General features: G+C 57.7%; 2 protein-coding genes across 4 annotated transcripts in view; one reads left to right on the top strand and one right to left on the bottom strand.

The window, feature by feature from the left end:
• Window positions 1-103: 103 nt before the first annotated feature.
• E2F4 (E2F transcription factor 4) lies at window positions 104-6,645 on the bottom strand. Of its 2 annotated transcripts, none has more exons than XM_024733623.1 (10): window positions 6,471-6,645; window positions 5,945-6,054; window positions 5,642-5,803; window positions 5,277-5,320; window positions 4,509-4,570; window positions 3,992-4,289; window positions 3,302-3,499; window positions 1,386-1,433; window positions 1,129-1,173; window positions 104-1,025 (listed from the first exon to the last, which is right to left on the bottom strand). In XM_024733623.1, exons 1-10 carry the CDS (start codon window positions 6,603-6,605, stop codon window positions 910-912), a joined length of 1,218 nt encoding a protein of 405 aa, XP_024589391.1. In that variant the 5' UTR covers window positions 6,606-6,645; the 3' UTR covers window positions 104-909. The 2 variants fall into 2 exon arrangements, with proteins under 2 accessions (XP_024589391.1, XP_024589393.1); XM_024733625.1 differs by having other exon boundaries at window positions 3,302-3,439; window positions 6,471-6,635.
• A 2,025-nt stretch (window positions 6,646-8,670) lies between these two features.
• Window positions 8,671-13,528, top strand: part of EXOC3L1 (exocyst complex component 3 like 1) — a 5,905-nt gene continuing 1,047 nt past the window's right edge. Inside the window, exons 1-12 of one of the 2 annotated variants that reach the window (XM_024733970.1) lie at window positions 8,671-9,140; window positions 9,352-9,527; window positions 9,609-9,828; window positions 10,371-10,983; window positions 11,063-11,180; window positions 11,316-11,441; window positions 11,541-11,641; window positions 11,844-11,954; window positions 12,700-12,829; window positions 12,950-13,072; window positions 13,157-13,324; window positions 13,401-13,525. In XM_024733970.1, coding sequence (XP_024589738.1) covers window positions 8,681-9,140; window positions 9,352-9,527; window positions 9,609-9,828; window positions 10,371-10,983; window positions 11,063-11,180; window positions 11,316-11,441; window positions 11,541-11,641; window positions 11,844-11,954; window positions 12,700-12,829; window positions 12,950-13,072; window positions 13,157-13,324; window positions 13,401-13,525 — 2,471 coding nt within the window. In that variant the 5' untranslated portion in view covers window positions 8,671-8,680. The remainder of the gene's footprint in view (window positions 9,141-9,351; window positions 9,528-9,608; window positions 9,829-10,370; window positions 10,984-11,062; window positions 11,181-11,315; window positions 11,442-11,540; window positions 11,642-11,843; window positions 11,955-12,699; window positions 12,830-12,949; window positions 13,073-13,156; window positions 13,325-13,400; window positions 13,526-13,528) is intronic. The other variant, XM_024733981.1, reaches the window with a different exon arrangement.

Below are 13,528 nucleotides of genomic sequence, written 5' to 3' on the forward strand. Positions count from 1 at the left end.
GCTGTCAGCACCGCCACACCTTTTCCAGAAAGTTGACCCGCCCGTTCCCACCACCAATCCAGCACAGTCCCAGGGAGGATCCCTGAAAGAACCAGATCAAAGACAGCCTTAGGCATGGTCTTTATTCATTTGGACACTGTACAAATATTACAATTTCCTTTTGTTGCAAAAAGTATAAAAATAATCTTTATATAGGAATCCATTCGTTACTGCAAATCTTTCTAAATCTCTGCAAATGGCTCTAAATGAGGATAAATGAATACACAAGAGGGGGACTGTGGGGCAGAGGGAGGCCGGGCCAATCCTCAGGGACTCTCCCGACCAGATTCCTAGCTAGAGATCTCCATTCCTCCTGTTGGCAACCTGCCCGCCCCAACAGGTTCTCAGGGCCAGCAGAAAGGGAGCACACGAGCCGTACAGAAGGAGCTGTGTGATCCACGAGGGGAGAAGTGAAGGAGGCTAGGCTAGGTGCTGGCAAGTGCCTAGCCCCACCCCATGCTTCCTCCTGGAGAGGGAGGGGCTGGCAGGTACAGGGCAGTGGGGCTGGATGCGCTGCCCTAAGGAGGGTGATGGAGGGTCCTTGGATCTGTGCCACTGGGTGGCAGCTGAAACTGAACTCTGGGAGGGCCGGGGGAGGCTACCAGGTAGGGGAAGGCCCCCAAAAAGGAGTGGCAAACACTTTGGCTCCACAGTGGAGAGGGCTAAGCCCCCTTCCCCTGCTCCCCCAGCACAGAACAGGTGTTGGTGCAGGAGTGGGACTTGTGGCCAGAACTGTGCAGTGAGGGAAGGCTGGGGAAGCCAGGAGTCTATGGCTCTCAAGCTGTGTAGGGGTGGGGTGGGGGGAGGTCCCCAGGCAGCCCCCAGGTTAGACAGTCTGTGTCCCAGCCACAAAGGGCATGCCCCTGTCAGTCAGAGGTTGAGAACAGGCACATCAAAGAGGTCACAGACACCTTCACTCTCATCCAGGTTGTAGATGTAATCGTGGTCTCCAGGGGGTGGAGAAAGGCGGAGGAGGGGTGCAAACACTGCAGAGAGCAACAGGCTGAGGCCCCAGGGCCAAGACCCCACCCAGCAGCCACCCAAACCCTGCCCACACACACTCACCCCCCACCTGCCTGGGCCACCTACCTTCTGAGGACATCAGCTCCTCCAAGAGCTCTGAGCTCATGCACTCTGGGGATGGAGGGAGAGCTCAGTTACATTCTGGCTCCTGCCTCTCCACCCACCAAAGCCCATGAAGGGGACCACCCAGCCACCATCAGGAACTTTACCCTTTGCCCAGGTACCGGGCACAACCATAAGGTCCTCAGAAGGGCAAGAAAACGGCCCTAACACCCAATGAGCTGTGCCCCTCACCCCAACCCCAGGGAAGAACACAGCCCTACCTCGAGTGGGATCAAAGATTTCTGACAGCTCTTTGGGGAGCTCCAGAACTGAAAGACAAGAAAGCCATGCTCAAGGGCACAGAGATCCAGCCTGGTCCCACTCTAGCCCCCACTTCCCCAGATCCTTTATCACCCACCCAGGGGCTCCATACAGCTGAGATGTAGGTCCTGCACCAGACCAAGCCGGCACTGTCTGCAAGTCTCCCCTACCAGACCTGAATTCCTCGGTGCCAAAGGACCACTGTAGGTAATCAGTACAGCCCTTCTAACTCAGTGGTTTGGCAGAAGGGCAGCACACCCTCTCCATTTCTAAGCTCAGAGTACATACCCTGTCTGATGGAGGATACTCTGTCTGATGCAGGATGCCCTGTCTGACAGAGGATGTCCTGTCCATCCCTGCCCTTGCTAAGCACCTACTTGGTGCCAGGCTCAGAGACCACAGCCCAGGCCAGTCACCTGGCAGAGGAGGAGGCACTCTTAAATAGGGGATAGTGCTACAGGGTGATGACACTGCTACAAAGGTCTAACCAGGAGGACACACATGGGAAACAGAGGAAAGGAGTGCTGGAGCTGGATCACGAGGGATTTCATATGCCAGGTTTAGGGGCTCTGGTTTTATCCAGCAGACCTTTGGGAGCTGTTAAAGGTAATTTTGTAGACAGAGAAATGCCAGTCAGGCTGTGTTTCAAACAGATTCTTGTCAGTCGGGGTGAAGAAGATGCTGAAGAACTTAGGATAGAGGTGGCTGGCAGTGATCCTGAGTGTTAGGATACATGAGGCCATCCGTGGGGGATGTCTGCAAGAGAACTCACTAAGCTGATGTGGGGTGGGGAGCAGGAGAAGGAGGGAGAAGGAGGTAGAGCTGGAGTTGACCCCAGGTGTCAGGCCTGGCTGACTAGGGCCAGTGGTCGGGTATGCACAAAGGTGGAAATCTAAGTTTCAGTTGAGGACACATGGGAATGAAGTGCCCACTGGATGTGCAGAGGAAGGCACGTGGACACAAGAAGTTAAGTTCAGGCAAAAGGCCTAGGCAAGATGGAGGCTGGGATTCATCTACCCAGAACTGGGGCCCTCCACAGGTGTGGAATGAGCCAGAGATCTGGGAAACCAGATTTAAAGGAATGCCAGGGAGAGGTCAGAAGAAGAAGCCAATTAAGGGAGAAGAGCCAAGAGCTGACATCATTAATGCCAAAGGAGAAAAAAGAGCATCAACACAGAGCAAGAGAGCACCAGAGCAAATTGGCCAGAAACCTGCTGGAGCTGGCTGTCAAAGCTGGGCAACTTATCAAGAGTAGCACTGGTGTAGCATGGGGTGGGGGTTTGGGGTCCTGACTGCCGCAACCTGAAGGCTGACTAGGAGACCAGGGTATGGAGTAGAATGGAGATGACTTTATCAAGGAGTCCAAACACAGAGGATATAGGGAAGAAGAGAGAGAGAGACACAGGCGATGAAGTGGCATTTAACGAGGAGAGACTTAGCAGTGCTTGAGGGCCGAGGAGAATGAGTCCTGGAAAAAGCAAACGCTCAAGTCACAAGATGGAGAGGAGATACCAGGCAGATGACACCACCTCTCCTAAGAACATACTGCCCACCTTTGGAGCCTGAGGGCCATACCACAGCCCGTTCCCCAGGAGAGCATTCACACCTTCCTGAGACCAGGGTCCAAGGGGTGGCAGGCAGGGCTTGAGGGAGGGCCAGGGAGGTCTGTGTCAGCCCAGGAAGGGGGCAAAGGGGCACCAGCACCAAGCCAGAGGCCAGGCTCCTCACCTTGGCTGGCAGAGCTCTGGTTGATGGCAGGGGGCTGACCAGCTTTGGCTGAGGAGATAGGAGAGCTGGGTTCCAAGCCCAACTCTGTTTCTGACCTAGGACTGTCTGAGGCTGGGTTCTCACTGCTGCCAAGGGGACAAGTACTCACCACCTGTGGGGTCTGCCTTGATGGGCTCAAAGGAGGTAGAAGGGTTGGGTCCAGATGAACTGCTATTGCTGCTGCTGCTGCTGTTGCTGTCCAACAGGGCAGAGGACTGCAGCGGCCGGGTGTCCAGTGCCGTCAGGCCTAGCGGGAGGGAGCTGAGCTCACCACCGTCCTTGTTATCGGTTCCAGGGATAGCACTCACTGCAACCACATCCCCCAAACCCAGTCACTTGGGGACAGGAAGCAGGGTATTGAAGCTGGCCGTGCTAGAAGCCACAGCCAGGATGATTAGCACCCTAGTTCCTAGGCCCAAGGAAAGTTAGGCACTGCCCATCACTCCCAAAAAGGTAATGTGAAAATTAGTCACTGAAGGAGACAAGAGCATGAAGCCTGCAGGAGGGAGACTCACGGACATGGCCCCTGTGACCACACTTCAAGAGGGGCTGCCAGGGCAACTGTGACACTGGCATATCTGGGGGAAAACTGCCACCACTAATGCCGCTTCACACAGTCAGAACTTCCGTTAACAAGGGCCATTTGCTGCACTAGCAAGGAGAGGCCTGCGAGATGGGGGAGCAGGAAAAAGAACGGCACAGGGTCCCTTCCACTCTGAGTACGGCATTCCATCACACAGAGGTATTGCCTCTTGGGCCCCAGAAATCACCCCATCACCACATGGCCATTGTGCCTCACCTGTGAGCTCAGCGGCTGGACCGGCCACCCCCTGGGCTTCGGTGCTGCCGGGAACAGGGTTGGGGGTGGTCACCTGGGGACTGCTTGGGCGTGAGGCATCCTGGGGCGGGACCAGAGCAGGCTTGGGCAGAGGTGGAGGGGTAGAGACAGCAGGTGGGCTCTGGAGCAGATCTTCGGGTGGCGGCACAGGCACCGCCACAGGTGGTGAGCTCCATGCCTCCTTGTTTACCAGCAGCACCTCGATGGGGCCACTTATGCTCTTCAGGTGAATCTGGTACTTCTTCTGCCCATTGAGGCCCTACCGGTGAGGGTGTGGGGTGGAGGACAGGTGGAATTGGAAGCAGGCCCGGCTCCTGCCTGACCCTGGGCAAGGGCCAGTGTCCTCTCCCACCCTAGGCTGCCCGTTCTCCTAGATAACCTCAAACCCCAGGCCTCCCCCTACCTGCCCCACCCGGGACTTATCGGGCTCCACAGCCAGCACCCGCCCTCACCCCGCATGGCTGGGCTGAGCACCCACCTCTGGGATGGGCACCTCCAGGCTGGTGCCCGATGGGGCCCGGATGGCAAGGAGGGTGTCTCCTAGGATGACAAGGAGGATGGATCAAGGCCCACGGGCTCAATCTGAACTGAGAATGGAGTGCCTATTCCTTAGAGTAAGGAAGGAGATCATGGTCTCTGAGGGGCTGGACAGTAGGCTGGGGCAGAGAACTAAAGCTTTTCTCCTCCTAAGAGCCCAGGGGTCAGTAACCAGAAAATCTGGGTTCAGACACACAGCAAAAGATTGCTGGCCATGGGCACCTCACTTGATTGACGGGGCTGCTCCCCAAGTGTAGATGTTCTAGCCAAGGCCAACATCCCTTCCCCTGAACCAGACTGGGAGATGCAAGATGAACAAGAAACAGTTCCTGTACCTACAAGGCAACTAAACTAACTGTAGATTGGAAGTGGGCACCATTGCCCCCTGCATACAAGCATACATGAACATGCAAACACACGTTCTGCCTTGTATGCTTCTGTCACACGTGAGAAGCCAAACCTAGGGGACGATGCAGGTAGGGGTTGACCCAGGGACCCAGCCCAGAATTCCTGTACCCTCTCAGTATGGTTAGCCTCCATAGGGTCCCAGTGACCCTCAAACCCAGGACTTACCCTGTCTGGTTCTTCTTTGGGCAGGCCCCAGGAACCCTCTTAAGAGACAGAAATCTCTTGGGCACTGAGTCCACTGCTCAGAGCTGTGGCTCAACCCATCCCCACCCCCATCTCCCCCTACCCAGGCTCTGCTCACCAGCAAAGCATCTGCAGATGTCCTCATGAGTCACGTAGGCCAAGGTGTGGGGGTTAAGGAGAACGGCTGATGCCCTGCCCGTGGCGACAGATGGCTGACCACAGAGAAGACCCAGCTCTCCAGCAGAGGTCTGACATATATGCTCTCAAAGAAAGTCCTGAGCCCTGGGGTCTACATAGGGAGGGATCACAGTCCAAGACTGGTGGGCGAGAGTTTCTGAGGAGGGAGCCTGAGGCTGGAACCTGGCCAGGAGCTGTAGGACTACCCTCCCAAGAGGGATAGGGACTAGTGGACCACAAGCAAACCCAGCTGGACTAGAGGGCCCCTCGCCCGCTCCCCTGGAGCAAGGACTGCCAGGAGGATATCAGCTGTTCTGCACGTCCTCTGTGACGTTCCGGATGCTCTGCTGCACCCACACCTTGTGCTGGTCTAGTTCTTGCTCTCGCTGCTGCAGCTCCTCGATCTCTGCCTTGAGCTCAATCAGCTTGTCCGCGATCTCCCGGGTATTGCAGCCAGGCCCCACGCCCCTGAGCCCGGGGAGTGGAGCTGAGAGGGGCTGCCAGGAACTCTGGGTCCCACAGCCCCTGCTCTCTCTTGCACCCTCCACCCCACACCCCTGACGCTTCTGGGTAGGAGATCCCGTTGCCCTCCCTGGTGCCCCCACTCACTTCCACTGGATGCTATTCTTGGATTTTTTCTCGATCAGCCCGATACCTTCCAGCACGTTAGTAATGTCATAAATCCGCCGCTTCTGGCGAACAGCTAGGGTGTCAGCTGCCTGGCAGGCAGAAGAGAGTGGGGAATGCTCAGCCCCACTCTCAGGTGAGACTTAGTCTGGAGTAGTCTCTAAAGGGGGTGTCCTTGATTCCAACCCTCCTCCCAGGCACTACAGCAGCTCGGGACTGTGGGGCGGGAAGAGGCCTGGCGCCGCCTGAGCTGATGTTCTGATGCTCTTCTCCCCACACCTGCCGGGGAGGGCCACGAGGACCAACACCTGCAGCCCCAAGCCTGGCACATAGCTGACGCCCAATGGCCTCGGCCGAATGAATGAAACAGCTCCCGGCCTCCCTCCTGTGAGAAAGCACATGGATGGCGGCCTGCTCTGAGGGCTCAGCTGGGCCGCCCCGGGGGTTCCCGCTACCGGCCCAGGCCTGGTCCACCATCCCCCCTGTCGCCCCTTAGCCCGGGCCTCACCAGCTTGAGGTCAAGCACGCCGTCCTTTGCCTCCTGCAGAAGCGACACGAACTTGGTAGTGAGAAGTCCCAAACTCTTCTCGTGCCGGCTTGGGGTGCCCGGGGGCGGCGGCGCCTGTGGCCCGGCCTCCGCCATAGCGCCCTCCCGCCACCTCCCCTCAGCCAGGCCAGGCCAGGCCGGCGCCGCCGCCACTTCCGCTTCCGTTCCTGGCCTCCAGGCCGCCGGCGCCAGCATCGCTGCTTCCGCTTCCGCTCCGCGCCCTCCCAGGGAATCCAGCACAATTCATCTCTGCGAACACAGCCGAAAAACTTCGGGGACCACCAACAATTGTCCAACCGCCGAAGAGGACGAAAATAACCCCAGGATCCCCGGAGACCAGCGTTGTTAAGGAAGGATGTGGAGGAAGTCTTTGGGCAGCCTCGGCAGCAGGGAAGGAGGAGCCACTGGAACCTTACGGGCTGGCCAACCTGCCCCAACTCCACTAACTCTACCCCAACCCTCATCTCAGGAGAGGAGACTGTGCTGCCTGATGAACCCAATGTGTTTCCCCAAACCTGCTCCTAAAGGCTGCCCCGCTGTCTTGGGATCACCCATCCTATTCCTGTCCTTCACTTCCTGCCAAACAGCAAGCACTAACTACATCTAGCTTGTCCACTTGTCTCCATCCCCACTCTCTTTCCCTGACCCCAGCCTCATCTTTCTCTTATCTCCACACTGCAGCGCTCAGAGGCCATGGGATTATAACCACTTTTCAACCAGTGCAAACATGTTTACCTATGTGTAAATACATGTAAAGCGCTTAGAGCTGTTCCTGGCATGTGGGAGGACTGTGTGTTTGCTAGTATCATTTCGTTATTTTTAACATTGTCATTATTTATTATTGTTTACTTTAGGTCAAGTTGTTTGGGAAACAGGGATGTGCCTGCAAGAAGTTTACTGAGAAGCCACACTTGTAAGGGAGTAAGACAGGCAGAATCGGGCAGAGAGGAGAATTAAACTGCTGTGCAGTTAAAATAGAGGCCTCAGAGACTTCCCTGGCCGTCCAGTGGTTAAGACTTCGCCTTCCAATGCAGGGGGTGTGGGTTCGATCCCTGGTCAGGGAGCTAAGATCCCACATGCCTCACGGCCAAAATAGCAAAACGTAAAACAGAAGCAATATTGTAACAAATTCAATAGAGACTTTAAAAATGGTCCACATCAAAAAACTCTTGGGCTTCCCTGGTGGCGCAGTGGTTTAGAGTCCGCCTGCCGATGCAGGGGACATGGGTTCATGCCCCAGTCCGGGAAGATCCCACATGCCGCGGAGCACCTGGGCCCGTGAGCCATGGCCGCTGAGCCTGCGCATCCCGAGCCTGTGCTCTGGAACGGGAGAGGCCACAACAGTGAGAGGCCCGCGTACCGCAAAAATAAATAAATAAAATAAGCAAATTTATTTTTTAAAAAAATCTTCAAAACAGAGAACTTGGCCCATCCTACTCGGAGCTCTGAAACTGGGGTGACTCTTCCAAGGCCTTCCAAGGCAAGGGTACCTGGCCTTTATACCCTAACATTGACTGAGAGACTCAGCTGTGAGACCTCAGCAGCCTACATTTCTGGCAGCTGGGGGAACAAGTATCTTTGTCCTGAAGGGTGGATTCGGGTAGTAGCCAGTGTCCACTACATTATTACTACCTAGTAGTCCCTTCCATGGCTCCCTTTAACTCCCAAGACAAACATAGCTTTCATAGCCCTTCCACCCGTCTCTGCCATCACCTACCACACACTGTCTTCACAACAGCCTGTCGTCTCTTGCTCCTGTGCAGAGGCACACCTACCTCTGAAGGGCCCGTCAACACAGTTGTCACACTGTGATGTTGCCTACACCCATATTTGCACACCTCGCTCTCCACCCAGGTTGGGGCCATCTAGTCCATGTCTGTGTCCTGAGCACAACAGATCCTGCATAGGCTGCTCAAGCCTCAATGATCACAGGGAGTACACCCCCCCTCCCCGCGAGGAAGTGGCGCCCAGCCCTCCCCACTCTGTCCCACAGTGCAGATGCTCTTTCCTGTTGGGAATAAAGTCCCAGAGACTCAGCTTCCTTCCTTTCTGCATGTGGCCTTGGAGAGGGCGGGACCTTGGAGGGAGGAGGGAGCTCCTGGGCAGAGAGGTGGGACAGAGGCTTCCTTGGGGAGAGGAAGTCTCTTGCTGCATGCTGAGGTGTGGGTCTCATGAGCCAGTGGTGGGAGTACCCAGCTCTGCCAAGAAGGCCAGGGGGGAGGGCCATCCTCAAGGTCAAGGCTATCTGTGGAGGAGGGAGAACTGGACGCCTGGCCAAGCCTGGTGAGTTCCATATCAAACTGTCCTCTGCAACTCAGAGCAGGAGCGGTGTCCAGTGGAGGCCCATGCCTACCCTGTTTCACTTGCATCTGAGGGGCAAAACTGAGAAACCCAGCAGGCAAAGGTGTCTCAGTTTCCTTCTCATCACACCCACCTCCCTCTCATTTCCTGAGGGGGCTGGGCAAGAACCTTCCTCCTTCTCAGTGGGGCCTAGACGGAAGCTGCAACTCAGAGGCGCTCCCACTCTACTTGCTCTAACCTGGACCTTCGCCCCTATTCCTACCTCCGCTCCGGCTCCACCAGCCATGGACTCAGCAGCCAGGGACAAAATGCAGCCTGCACTTCCCCCTGGTATGAGCCCTTCTGGGTGGGCTGAGGGGGGGATGGTGGCAAGAAAGTTGGGGATGGTGGGGTTGGTCCTCCCTGCCAGGTCTGGCTGGAGCTCTATAGGGAGGGCAGGGAGAGGAGTGGACTGCCCTGGGGGGCAGGCCGAGGCGTAGGAAGGGGAGCAGATTTGGCAGCCACTTCCTGCAGGCCCTGCCCAACTGACGCGGCTGCCCAGGCTCTTCCTGCCCAGGGCCTGAGTGGCCGGAGCAGGAGAGGGCGGAGCAGCTGGCCCGGGGTGCAGCACTCAAGTGGGCCTCGGGCATCTTCTACCGGCCAGAGCAGCTGGCCAGGCTCGGCCAGTACCGTAGCCGCGAGGTGCAGCGTACCTGTTCCCTGGAAGCACGCATCAAGGTGGGCATCGGGCAGGAGGCAGGAGTGCTGAGGGCGGGCTGCAGGACTGGCCAGGCCTCACTGGCTGCCTCCCTCCCACAGTCAGTGGTGCAGTCATACCTGGAGGGTGTGAAGACCGGTGTGCGGCAGCTGGCCTGGGCCCTTGAGGCCGTGCAGGGAGCCCGCGAAGCCCTGGGCCAGGCTCATGGGTTGCTCTGGGGTATGGCTGAGGCTGCACAGACCCTAGAACCCCTGCGGGAGCAGGTTGTGCAACACAAGCAACTGCAGGCCATGTCTCAGCTGCTGCCCCGGCTGCGAGCTGGTGAGTGTGTAGGGCCCTAGGCCGCAGTCCTCCGACAGGTAGTCGACAAACACCATCACTGATCAAGGGCCTGGGGCGCCAGTGGGAGATTGCATGGGCGGACACGTGGGCGACCTCCCAGAGAGTAACTCAGGCTTCAAATGGCATATGAAGCAAGGGTGCATATTAGTTCATTCTGGGGTTCCCGAGCATGGGATGTCTGAGCAGGACTGACACCAAGTGGCTCTGGCCAACCTGGCTGTTAATTTACTAAACTATTTCCCTAACAGCGTGGATGAATAGCCACTGGCATGTTCCCCCGAGTTCCTCCCTGCCTTCCCTCCAAGATCCCTGACTTCCACATGTTCCATCAGCTCAAGGGTTTACCCCTGGCCCACCATGTAGGCCCTTCCCTGGGTCCTTTCAGATTGACCAATGCTCTACTGTACTGATAATTAAATATTTTACACATCACCCCAGCCCCAGGGCCTCAGCATCTACTGCTATACCCACTGCACAGGTGGGAAAGCTGAGACCCAGGGCTGCCTCTTCTCCCCGCTTAGTGCCTGCTGCATTGGCCCACACACAGACCCTGATTGATGCCCAGCGACTCTTGGAGGCATATGTGAGCCTTCGGGAACTGGAGCAGCTACAAGAGGAGACGTGGGCACCTCTCGGGGGCCTGGAGTTGCCAGTGTTCGAGGGGCTGGGCCCTCTGGCTGAGGCTTTGGGCCAGGCTGTGGAGGCGGCTGCAGGGGCTGCAGGGCAGCTGGCACGGGAGGATCCAGCCCTTCTGGTGGCTGCTATGCGTGTGGCCGAAGTGGACGCTGGGCGCACAACCTCCCTGGAGCAGGCTGCCCGGGACTGGCGGCAGCGCTGTCTGCGGGCACTACAGGAGGGCTTGGAGCAGATCCACTTTGGGACACCTCTGCAGCCTGGGCCAGGGGCACTAGCAGAGTGGCTGGAGGCTCTGCGGGTGGCTCTACCAGCAGAGTTGGCCGCGGCTGAGGCACTGGTAGCACCCTGCTGCCCACCACACTACAACGTGGTCCGGCTGTGGGCCCACACCCTGCACAGCGGCCTGCGCCACTGCCTGCAGCAACTCCTGGAAGGGCCTCAGCTGGAAGCTGCCGATGCCTTCACCTTGCTGCATTGGGCACTGCATGTATACCTGGGGTCAGTGTCCCTGGGGCAATGGGAAGTGGGTTCATCAAAGGCTGGAGGCTCAATGTAACCCTGGGCTACCCATGTCTAGGCCAGAAATGATGGGGAGCCTGGAATTAGGGCCCGAGGCTGATGTGTCTGATCTGGAGCCCCTCCTGACCCTGGAGAACATCGAGCAGTTGGAGGCAATATTTGTGGCCAAAGTCCAGGTGAGTAGTTGGGGCCTGGGTTCAGAGCAGCTCTGCCACCAGCTGTGGGCCTGTATCTGTGGAGTCGCATGTCCACCTGTCTCTAGCAGTGTCAGTGCCCTGCTACATACTGCTGCACCTTGCCCCTTTCCCCAGGCAAGTGTGGCCCAGTGGCTGCAGAAGGCACTGGACGGGGATGTAGCTGAGTGGGGCCGAGAGCAGGAGCCTGACACAGACCCATCTGGCTTCTACCACTCACCAATGCCAGCCATCGTGCTGCAGGTGGGTGAAAAGTGGCAAGGCAGGGGGGCAGCTCTCATAGGGAAAGGGAAAGAGGGCAGGACTAGGACTCTGCTGATGGCTGCCCATCCCTGCCTGTAGATCCTGGAAGAGAACATTCGCGTGACCAGAATGGTCAGTGAGTCACTGCAGCGGCGGGTGCATGGCGTGGCACTGTCAGAACTGAGCGCATTCCTAAGGAGGTCTGCCAAGGCACTGACCCACTCCCAACCCCTGGCCCTGATCCTGGGGCAGCGCTAAGGGGCTCTGAGTGATAAGACACACCTGTGGGAAAGGGCTCCTTCAAAACAGGGCCTTGGGTATCTTGGAGGTGGGGCCAGAGTACCAAGGACTGGGGTTGCACACAGTGACAGCAGATACAGGAGCCGCCTCTGCCCTTTGCAGCTTCAGTGATGCTCTGATCCGATTCTCCCGAGACCACCTCAGGGGGGAAGCAACGGCCCCTCATTACGTGCCCTACCTACTGGCCACCCTCAACCACCAATCAGCACTCAGGTACCAGGAGGCCCCCGCCGAACCCCACCTTCAGTAACCCCTGACTGAACACCTATTAGGTATGGACCCAGCTCACACTAGGCCTTTCGGAATTTTGGACTCACATAGCCCTGGGGTTCCTATCCTAGTTCTACTAATTACTAGCTGTGTGACCTTGGGCCAGTTACCTAATCTTTCTGAATCTTGCTTTTGTCATCAGTAGTATATGGGTAATAATGGACATTCTGAGAATCACATGAGATAACATAAAATGTACCTACCACAGTACCTGGCACATAGTGTCAATTATTCATTCATTCAACAAATATTTATCAAGGCCCTACTCTGTGCCAGGTTATGTCTGGCATTACAGCTGTGAACAAAACAAAAACATTCCCTTCCTCTTGGGTCTCATGTTCTTTGGGGTGGGGGCAGAGAGGACAAACAAATTAACGATGATTTTGACTCCCTCCTGACTGGGATTAACTCTCTCCCCTTACCGAAACAGAAACTGAAAGACATGACTTGCCCAAGGTCACACCGCGAATTAGAGGCAGGTGCAGCTGGCCTGTGTCCCTTCTAGTTCGCTGAGCCCACCACTCCGATCCTCACTCCGTGGCCCAGACTTTCAGAAGTGCAGGGAGCCGCCCTTCTTGCCCCCTCACGGAACACACTTGCGGCACTAGGTGGCGCCCGAGTGGCTAGACAACGGAGGGCCTCTCGGGCCTTGGCCTTGGTCCTGAAGCCGTACTTTTGGTCGGTCCAGCTCCTCCGTGTCCGTCCTGCAGCCCGACTGGGTGGCTCCAGGGGCCTTGGCTCCGGTGGAGGCAGCGCTGGACGAGTTGCAGAGGAGGATCTGCCGCCTGGTGTTGGAGGCGCTGCTGGCGGAGCTACAGGTGAGGCTTCAGGTGGAGATGGGGGTGGGAGAAGGAGATACAGCGGATGCATGGGGGGTCTCTGCGGGGAATGCCGGATCTGAATCGTCCCTCCAGCCGCGTCTCTGACCTCCGCTCCAGCCCCTATTCGCTGCTCTGCCCTCTCGCCGGTGGCTGTCGAGCCCAGAGCTGCTGGATGACGTGTGCGAGCGGACCGCGAGCTTCTGCCAGGACTTCCGACACGTGCGGGATCCTGCGGTCCAGGTGCGTTTGCGGGTAAAGGCTGGGGAGGGGCGAAAGCGCCCATGGGAAAAGCGTCCTGGAACCATTTGATCGTGCTCCCCGCAGCTGCTGCTGGCTGAGGCGGAGCGTACCGTGGTGCTGCAGTACCTACGTGCGCTGATGCAAGGCCGCCTAGTGTGCCGCGGTGCTGACGAGCGGACCCAGGCGGCCGAGCGCCTGCGGCACGATGCCGCCCAGCTTCGGGAGCTTTTCCTCGGTTTGGTGAGAATCTGGGTGAGCAGATGGGCGGGAGTCTCAGTGGTTGGGTAGGGGCCGAGGGCTGGAGAGAGACCAACCCCGACGTGTTCAGGGCCTGGAGGAGAGCGTTCAGTGCGCGCCAGTGCTGCTCGCCTTGAGGGAGCTGCTGAACCTCCGCGACCCCACGCTGCTTGGTCTCGAGGTGGCAGGCTTGCGTCAACAATTTCCCGACGTGAGGTG

This window comes from Neophocaena asiaeorientalis, unplaced genomic scaffold (genome assembly GCF_003031525.2).
Source record: "Neophocaena asiaeorientalis asiaeorientalis breed wild unplaced genomic scaffold, Neophocaena_asiaeorientalis_V1.1 scaffold90, whole genome shotgun sequence".
In the NCBI taxonomy this organism is placed as follows: Eukaryota; Metazoa; Chordata; class Mammalia; order Artiodactyla; family Phocoenidae; genus Neophocaena; species Neophocaena asiaeorientalis.

Excerpts from the sequence above, each read along its gene's own strand:
- E2F4 (XM_024733623.1), bottom strand. The coding sequence starts at position 6,605 with ATGGCGGAGGCCGGGCCACAGGCGCCGCCGCCCCCGGGCACCCCAAGC. Across the intron at positions 5,804-5,944 it reads AAGAATAGCATCCAGTGGAA|GGGCGTGGGGCCTGGCTGCA; the intron begins GTGAGTGGGGGC and ends CCCCGGGCTCAG. Across the intron at positions 1,434-3,301 it reads CAAGGCAGACCCCACAGGTG|TTCTGGAGCTCCCCAAAGAG; the intron begins GTGAGTACTTGT and ends CTTGTCTTTCAG.